We start from the raw sequence: 9933 nt of genomic DNA on the forward strand, positions 1-9933 counted from the left end.
CACTTTTCACTGCTGCGTTTGTATTGTAATCAAGATTAATGCCTTTTCGCACAATCAAAATTTATCACAACGGCGTCTTTTTAATTTATAAAAAGGAATGTACGTGAGGCGGCGCCTTGAAGTTTCCTAACGCGCAACAAGAGATGGCAGCGCCGGCGCTCGCGTCGCGCAAGCGGATACCCCTGGCGCGCGCAACGCTATCGGCGATATTCGGCCTTCCTCAGCCAGCCGAGTCGGGCTTAGTGTTTCGCGAGAGAGCGATAACGTGGCCTAGAACGTGCGCGCATCACCACTGTTGACTCAAGGAAGAAAACAAGCGCATTGGCGCCAACATACGATAACTGATTCCATTTGCCGGGGACACGTACCCTTTCTATGAAGCAGACGACGGAAGCGATATACGCGTTTTAACGGAACAATGCTCTTCGAGCTAGCTGCTTTATTTTTACTGCGGAGGAAAACTTTTGCTTTACCGAGAACCTTACGTTCAGTGCCTTCATTTAAGTTTCTTAGGCAAAACGTCAAGTTGGCGTCATGTTACGAAAGCAAAATGGGGCCATATCAGCGCCATTTTATTCGCGTCGCGTGTACGTCACGCATCGAAGAAAATGGCGGAATGTCCAGAATAGCGCCCTAGGAGACATTGTCTGGATCCGCCAATAGCCCTGTCTACATTAACGACCACCTCACATCCGAAAACAAGGTACTTTTTTCTCAGGCACTCTCCCTAAAAAAGTCGAACAACTGGAAGTTCTTATGGAGTGACAACTATCAAATCAAAGCCAGGATGACTCCAGGGAGCAAGGTGCTCTGCATTACTTGCGAAGCTGACCTATCCAAGATCGGTTAGCAGACCACGTTCAATTTGAAATTCTCCCTCTGTTGTAATCAAGTCCATCCAGTTATGGCTACCTACTTCTCAATAGGCGAACTCAACAGCTTTCTTCTTTCGCCTGTCTCCCACTCTGCTATTCATTTTAACGCAAGAAGCATCCGTAAACATTTTAACGAGATACAGCATCTTCTCTCGGCTCTTAACAATCCTTTTTCACCTGTCAGTATTTCTGAAACCTGGCTTTGCGACGACGACAAAAATCTGTTTTGTCTCCTTTCATAAAAGTCTGAATACTCCCATAGAGCAAGCAGCAATCATGGAAGTATAGCTATTTATATCAATTCTAACTCGTACTATAAACGACGGCATGACATTGAGTTAAATGTAACTGACTGCGAAAGTGTCTCGGTACAATTCAACCATGATTTTCTGAAATTAGACAATAAGAGTTTCATCTTTGGATGCATTTATCGTTCCCCATCCTTGTCGGTCATTAATTTCTGCGAAGCTTTCCACAAAGCATTACATACATTAGCCCTTGAATGCACAAATGTAGTGATTATGGGTGATTTCAACATTAATTTACTTGACCTATCTTCCTCTAATTCTTTGAAATATTCCAGTGTCTCTCAGAGTTTCAGATACGAATTTTTAATATCCCTTCCCACTCGCTGCATTAATGGTGGAAGCACCCTAATTGATCATGCACTTTCTAATCTATCACCAGCACCGGATGCAGGGGTTCTTAATGTCGACATCACTGATCATTACCCGATTTTTTTTTTGCGCTTCAGCTTTAACGCTACTCCCACCTGCAAATCCTTTATCAGGCATGTTTTAGACAAGGAATCGTTCATTGATGCCGTTATGCGCACTAACTGGCCCTCAGCGATACCCTTAGATGGTCCACAAATTGCCTATTCTTTGTTTTCATCCATTTTTCTTTTGTCCCTCATTCAAAGTCATACGCAGGCTTGTAAATGTAAAAAAATTATACGCTAGTCCTCAGAACCGTTGGATTACTGAAAAATTATTGAAATAGCTGAGAGCCAAAGAGAAGCTTTATCGAAAAACAAAACGGAAGTCTTTTAATTTAAAACTATACTTGCACGTTACGAAACATTTTGCACCACCCTTATATTACGGCTGAAAAATGCAAAAATGACCTATTATGAGCAAAAAATTGAAGATGCTGCTCAAATGTTAAGAAAAAATGGGAAATCGTTAACACATTCTTGAACAGGAACGAAAGGCAATCTAGCATAAATACTATTCAGTACAACAACGATACGTACGACAGCCCGTTAGAGATTGCTGAGGCCTTGAGTAACTACTTTTTTCACTCTGACGTCATCCCCAATGCTTACTATCATCTTCCCATTTGTCGCGTACCACATTCCTTATTTTCGGCAACATGAAGTTCATGACGTCATTCGCAACCTGAAAACAGCAAGTGCTGATCTTGATGGTATTCACCTAACCCACATAAAAATGGTTGCGTATGCTGTTTCTGATATTCTGGCAACCAATATCATCCTAGCTTTCAAATCTTGCATCTTTCCTGTAGTACTGAAGAGAAGTAAAATCGTTCCCGTTTTTAAAAAAGGTGACTGCACGCTAATATCCAACTATCGACCAATTTGCATACTACATTTTTTCAGTAAAATATTAGAAAAATTACTTGAAATTCGCCTTACGAAATACCTAAATAAATCTCAGGTTCTATCACCTTCCCAATTTGGTTTTCATGAAGCATATTCAACTGACCTCTCTTTGTTATCTTAACCGAAAAGCTAAAGAAAGCAATTTATGGAGGCTACTGCGCAGGTTCTGCATTTGTAGATTTCACCAAAGCATATTCGACACTATCGACCACCACATTCTTTTTATGAAGCTTGACGCAATAGGCATAACTGGTCCCACACTCTCGTTAATAAAAAATTACTTACCCTCCAGAAGTCATGTTGTTAGTCTGTTAGGTTATAAATCTAAACCTAATGTAAAAATATAGGAGTACCCCAAGGTTCTATTCTCGGCCAACTTCTTTTCATAATTTACATAAATGATTTGCCAACTTGTCTTACTACTTCAGAATGCTTACTTTATGCAGATGACACAACCATTGTTAACACTGGTAAATGCCTCCAATCTCTGACACACAAACTAAATAATGACCCGGCAAGCTTGGCGGCTTGGTGTTTCCATAATAAATTGCATATTATACCACTAAAATGAAGTTCGTTGTCTTTCACTCTCACCAACGTGTACATAATTATATCCCGCCAGCATATTTAAATCAAATTGCAAATGAAGCAGACGAAAAGGCTACGTTTTTGGGAATTCAACTGGATCATCACTTGAAATTTCACTCGCATGTTGCTCACCTGCGAAAAAAAAAATGGCTTATGGCATACGTGTTTTAATTCAATCTCGTGATATATATTCTCAACCTACATTACTTTCGTTATACTACGCTTTTATTCATTCCAATATTCATTACTGTATCCTATCTTGGGGCAATACCTACAGCAGCCACTTGTCTCCCTTCAAAATTTACAAAATCAATCCATTAGAATACCTACCCCTTGTCCCTATCGGAGAGACGCGAAAGCACTCTTACATGCCAACAACATCCAAATGGTTGATAACACTTTAAAATACAAGCTAGGTATATTATTATTCAAGAAAATCAACAATCAGCTTCCTGTGCTGATCATACCTCAATCCGATTTATTGAATACTAACTTGAAGAGGTGTGCACATATTCAGAATTTAATTTTACCTCCTGTTCATACCAACTATGGAAAACAAACGGCATACTTCATTAGAATCCGTCTCTGGAATACCATACCACCGGCAATTAGCTCTCAATCAATTGGCATATTCAAAAAAAGAACTGAAAGCTTTCCTCACACCCATGCCATATTCTGCATAATAGTGGTTATTTCTTTTTGTTGTCCTGCTCTCTATCATACCTACCTGTCCACAACCTTTTCTTGATGAAGCATCTCATCAAGGGTTCTTTTACAGTGCTGAAAATAAATGCGACTTCTTTATGTTTTCTTTTTTTTGTATATTTTAAGTATTTTCACCCTGGTAACCATCCGACAACTTCTTAGGAGTGTTGAATTACCTCTACTTTTACCCTATCTAATTGTGGCTTTTGGTTCCTTTGTTTGTTTCTTTTCTTTTTTGCCTGCAATGTATTTTATTGTTTGATTTCGCTACTGGTGTTTGCTGCTTTAATTAATATTTCTACATTCACTACCATAGGAGATCCCGATTCAGTCTCTGACTATGGGACCTCCTTCTGTATACACAAATTTTTGTAATTCATTTTATGCTTAAATAAAACCACTTCTGATCCTGACTCTGAACAGTGGGTTCGATGATTGCTGGAACTATTATTATTATTATTATTATTATTATTATTATTATTATTATTATTATTATTATTATTATTATTATTATTATTATTATTGAAAACATATATACTCTAAACAGGAAATGGAAAGTGACAAGCAGGCTGGCAAGGAATGAATGATCAATGAAACAACACACTCTTGTAGTGGCGTCAGTTCCTTTCACATGTTTCTGAAGTTCCTTAAGAGACGTTAACATCTCTTTTGGGGCGCAGCTGATGCAAAGTTCTCCTTTACAGATAGCTTGCACTCGAAGAGACAAATGCGCCTATGCTGGATTCGAACCTTATAGCTGCGTATACACCGGTGCTTAGCGCTGTAAGGGTCAAACACTAAAACTTCGCCGTGGAGAGGTGTATGTAAAGATTCTTAGCTGTGGTTCTAAACAATATACCGTTTAGCCAAATACATATAACTGTTTCCCTTCTTATATAGAAACGCTGAATCGCCAGAAGGGGCGTGATGAAAACACATTAAACGTTTCATGAACTACGATTTGAACGATAGAGCGCATGTCAAAGTCGTTCAACGCTTTATTATTTTGACAGGAATTATATGCGTACTTCCCGCGAATTTTCAACGTCGGTGACGCCGTGAGGTTCCATATAAAGTCGAAGTGCGATAAGATCCCATCGTGGCTCGCGCGCCGTATGGTGTGGGTGCGAGGGAAAGCGTGCGAGGGTGAGACGAGAAGGATGGTGGCTTGATCACGCGTCGACCTCCCGTGAGCTCAATAATGGCGCGCGAAAAAAAATGGGGGAGGGGGGGCAGGGAGGGATTGAGAACATGGTATCATGATCAAGCGCGCGCTGGGGGGGGGGGAGGGGGGAGGCACGAAACGCGTGTCTCCTCCTCTAGCCCGACCATGGCTGCGCAGGACTGACCGCGCTGCTGAGCGCTTACGCAGCCTGCGCACCCTATCTGCAAGGCAATCTGCGGCGGGTACAAAAGCTGGGCTAGCCGAGATGGCTGATCGCTTCAATGCGCTGTCTTCCAGCGTACCTAGGGCCGGAGGTAGCGTAAACTCAAAATTCGGAGATGTGTTGAAGCAGGCAGCACAAAGTAGTGTTTTTCACTCCCCGATGCCGGCGCTCTTCATCATGCCGTGCAGCAGTTGGACACCGAGTGTTCGCGGTCATCGAGTGATATTTGTTCATTTTTGTCTGTTCACACAAACACGATAACTGTTAATTTAATTAGTAAGCAAGTGTTTACTGCAGTTTATATGGTCAATAAAACTACGAACTGAACTTCGTGTAGTTGCCCAGTACTTGGCTATCGCTACCTTTCGGACGAATGTGCGACGTTTTCTAGGTATACGCAACATTGTCGTGTCTTCCCTTTAGGCATAAATTTAATGGCAGATATATAATATACATAAGCTCACAGAATTCTCGCGCCTATTCTCAGCGATATTTTTCTTGCTTCAGTGGACCGCCGTTTGAACGGTAGCCTTTTCGATACCGCGGTACTACGGGCACTCAGGTACGTAGATGACTATTTGGTTTTCGTACAAACGTCTAGGTGCGAATATTTTGAAAAGACTGTTGAAGGTCTAGTAGTGAAGTTTTTCAGTGTCGCGGATGGCCTTAAGTTCACTTGCGAGTTGACCGACACAAAGACTGACTTCATTTTCTTGATTTAAAGTTTGATTTCAAGAAAGACCGTTTCTGCTGACTGTACAGTCCTAGAACGACGAAGTATTTACTTCCATATAACAGCGCCCATTCTAAGATAACCAAAATGGCAATCGTCACAATGTGTTGCCGTTCCGGCCTACAGAAGCCATGTTTCCAAAACTTCGAAGTGAGTTTTGCGCTACAGATCAATTGCGCTTAGAAAAAGATGGTTACCCCTGGCATTTAATTACAAGCGTAAGTGAACGTATTCTCCAAGAACTGCAAGGGGTTGAGCGACGTAAACAAACCTTCGAAGGTGTTAGGCATCTTGTGATGCCTTACATGCACTGGGTTTCCCATAATGTTAAGAAGGTAGCGAATAGGTACGACATTATAACAGTCTTTTCAGCTCCCTACAAACTAGCAAGTATTGGCACAATAATACGCAAAGAAAGAAAATGGTGCCTTTGAAACACGACAGGTCAACTATTTCACCATGTTGCATCAACGAGAGAGCAAGAGAACATGATTTGGCGGTGCGAAGGAAAACGGGGGGGGGGGGGCATTTAGGTCTACAATGCAGGAACTACGGGGTACAGTATTCGAAAACACGATTATAAAAAAAGTGGAAGATAAACTGGAAAGTTTGTGAGGCTCATTGCATTAACAGGTGTACAAAAAGATGCGGCAGCATGCCATCAGTGTCCTTGACGAAGAGAGAACTTTGTTTCTTGGATGGAAGAGGATAAACATTGATCGTGCTTATGGGTGTAGTACATTCGAGCATTTATTTGTAACTGTTTTCTGATATCTGCCAATCTTGTTTGGGGGTCTGGTGAGTGGCATTTCTTTCCACACTTGCCGGTTTTCCTTTGCTTAGGTTATTTTTCGAGATAGTGTGCACACGCGTTTTAAATCGACAAGTGCGATTTGACTGGTCTTAGTGCTTTGACAATTGATAGTTCCAAGGCTATCAAACTTTTCTTGTTAACGGCAAAAACGATGCTCTGAGGAAACTTGCGTGGCACATGTTGATGTCGAGCATTTATAAGCGTCTGTAACGGCTTATAGTATACAGTTGGAAGTTTGTGCCTGTCCTGTGTACTTGTGTCTTTCTTGGTCCATGTTTTTTTGCACTGCTGATATAATCTTGACAGGGTTAGGTGGGCCTTCACCGCAGTAATCAGGAAACGACGACGAAGCCGAGCATAGTGAGGATGAAAAAAAGTAGAAAAGGCTGTATTCACTTCATTGGTACATGGATGTGACTCTCATCTGAGTCTCGTGCGGTCTCTCTAACACGTGGGCCAGCCCGGTCTTAACAGGGGTAAAAAAAAAAAAAATAACAGGGGTATTCATAACCGCTCCAATGCTATTCAACGCATGTTTACAGGAGGTATTCAGAGACCTGGATTGGGAAGAAGTGGGGATAAAAGTTGATGGAGAATACCTTAGCAACTTGCGATTCGCTGATGATATCGCCTTGCTTAGTAACTCAGGGGACCAATTGCAATGCATGCTCACTGACCTGGAGAGGCAAAGCAGAAGAGTGGGTCTAAAAATTAATCTGCAGAAAACTAAAGTAATGTTTAACAGTCTCGGAAGAGAGCAGAAATTCACAATAGGCAGCGAGGCACTGGAAGTCGTAAGGGAATACATCTACTTAGGGCAGGTAGTGACGGCGGATCCGCATCATGAGACGGAAATAATCAGAAGAATAAGAACGGGCTGGGGTGCGTTTGGCAGGCATTCTCAGATCATGAACAGCAGGTTGCCATTATCCCTCAAGAGAAAAGTATATAATAGCTGTGTCTTACCAGTACTCACCTACGGGGCAGAAACCTGGAGGCTTACGAAAAGAGTTCTACTCAAATTGAGGACGACGCAACGAGCTATGGAAAGAAGAATGATAGGTGTAAGGGTAAGGGATAAGAAAAGAGCAGATTGGGTGAGGGGACAAACGCGAGTAAATGACATTTTAGGTGAAATCAAGAAAAAGAAATGGGCATGGGTAGGACATGTAATGAGGAGGGAAGATAACCGATGGTCATTAAGGGTTACGGACTGGATCCCAAGGGAAGGGAAGCGTAGCAGGGGGCGGCAGAAAGTTAGGTGGGCGGATGAGATTAAGAAGTTTGCAGGGATGGCATGGCCACAATTAGTACATGACCGGGGTTGTTGGAGAAGTATGGGAGAGGCCTTTGCCCTGCAGTGGGCGTAACCAGGCTGATGATGATGATGATGATGATGATGATGATGATTCATAACCACTGCCGGTCCCATTGTCGTCGCCGTCTTCTCCCGGAGCCTGTGGAGTTTTGTCCACCCTTTTGTGTAAGCTTGTGGAGAGAAGGAAGGGGGAGGGGGGGGGGGGCTTTGTTGCCTTTTTGTTTGCCCTGCATCCTTTTGTCAGCTCGGAGAGCGGGAGGGCGCCTTGCCTTTTTGCTTTGCCCTGCACTCTTTTGTGTGAGCTCGGAGAGCGTGCCGTTGATTCGGAGAAGACTGCAATCGTGTTGACGTGGGGAAGCCCGCCTGAGCACCTCACACCCGACAGGTCGATCAGTACACTACTCGTCAAGGTTTTCAGCTAGGAACCAACTGGCCCAAACAAAAGTTTCATTGTTGCCTAGTTTTTGTGGGCGACTGTAACAAATAGTGCAGGCGATGAGTCAGCAGAGAGCTAGATCTTGAATCAGGCTTATTTAATTAATGAACCAGGTGAATGTAGCGTCGCTGTAAGTCGATTAGAAAACTTGTCAGTGACGCAGTGCTCATGAACTAAGTTTTTTTTTTTTTTTGCTTCAAAAGGCCTGCGTCAGTAGGTCCCGAATCCGAAAGCTGGAATAAAGTATTTTCCACAACGCAGCGAAAGCTCATGATTTCATGAATGGAACTGCAGCAGGTGATGGTATGATGCATTCGCGCAAATGTGCACATTCCCGAAGCGGCCAAAAAAAATGTTAATGAACATAGCAGCAGCGAGAAGGGTGCGAGTAATTTTTAGTCGCACTCTAGTGAAATTGTGCGCTTGCAGTAACCCCACACACGCTATAAATGGTATATGAATTAAAAGATCATCCACATACGTTTGCTGAATAGTTAATACACTACTGTCTACGAAAAAGATCAAAAAGTAATGACTGACAAAACCTTAAAGCGTAGAGCAGCGTATGCCGATCGAAACTGCCTCTAAAACCGCCAAATCCGTTGTCGTCTGCTCCGGCGGCGCATGTCTAGAGGCACACGCCGCGGGAGCTTGACGTCAAAGCAGAAAAATAAATCTCGTTTGCCAAGAAAGTGGCTCGTTGTGCCTTTTGTCGGAAGAACACTTGCACTTCTCTGCTTCCGCTTTCTGCAGCGGCAGACACGGCGGTAATCCTACGGCATCTTGCGTTCTAAACAGCTTCGATTTCGTCTGTCCGTCGCGACTGACATGACGCGCGCGCCACTCACCTCTTGAAGCAGTAATCGCACACCCTGCCGGCTCCATTCAGCGGGTCTACCACATATGCGAACGGCGTGGAAGAGACGATCAGGTCGCCCGGCTTGTACGACAGCATGGCTGCGGGTCTTGAACGGGCAGTAGAGCGGCCCCTCTCCTTCTCTTCGACGAAACCGCCGACAGTTGTCGTCCGTCTACCCAGACCTCGTCGACGCTAGAACGGGCCTGCTCTTGGCAGCCGCGAACCGGCGCTGTTGCGCGTGCGAACTCCGGTTCCCAACTCTTGGCGCGGACCCCGTCCTTCTCCCCTCTGCGCACTCCTCCTCCCCCCTCAACCCGCCCGCCACCAGCTCTGATCCAGACCTCGTAGGTTGCGCCACACCGTGCAACCGCCGCCGCCTAATGTTCCGCCAGATTTAACGCGGGACGGCGCGTCGAGAGGGCGCCCTTCAGCGGATTTCTTTCGCCATGTTGGTTCCGACGGGACATGGAAAAATTCCTTCGGACGGCGGTTGTCCGCGGCGTTTTGACGGACGAAATAAACGCCATTGTTCAGGCTGTCGCATTAGAGTTCGCCTGCGTTAAGCGGAACAACCACTGCGGCTGGGTGACCTG

At 44.0% G+C, this 9933-nt stretch overlaps 1 protein-coding gene across 1 annotated transcript in view; it reads right to left on the reverse strand.

The window, feature by feature from the left end:
• The window catches only part of LOC135909426 (histone-lysine N-methyltransferase SMYD3-like), a 58600-nt gene extending 48983 nt beyond the window's left edge, over positions 1 to 9617 (reverse strand). Inside the window, exon 1 of the mRNA XM_065441382.2 lies at positions 9330 to 9617. Coding sequence (XP_065297454.1) covers positions 9330 to 9436 — 107 coding nt within the window. The 5' untranslated portion in view covers positions 9437 to 9617. The remainder of the gene's footprint in view (positions 1 to 9329) is intronic.
• Positions 9618 to 9933: the final 316 nt, after the last annotated feature.

The sequence above is a fragment of the Dermacentor albipictus genome, chromosome 1 (genome assembly GCF_038994185.2).
Source record: "Dermacentor albipictus isolate Rhodes 1998 colony chromosome 1, USDA_Dalb.pri_finalv2, whole genome shotgun sequence".
In the NCBI taxonomy this organism is placed as follows: Eukaryota; Metazoa; Arthropoda; class Arachnida; order Ixodida; family Ixodidae; genus Dermacentor; species Dermacentor albipictus.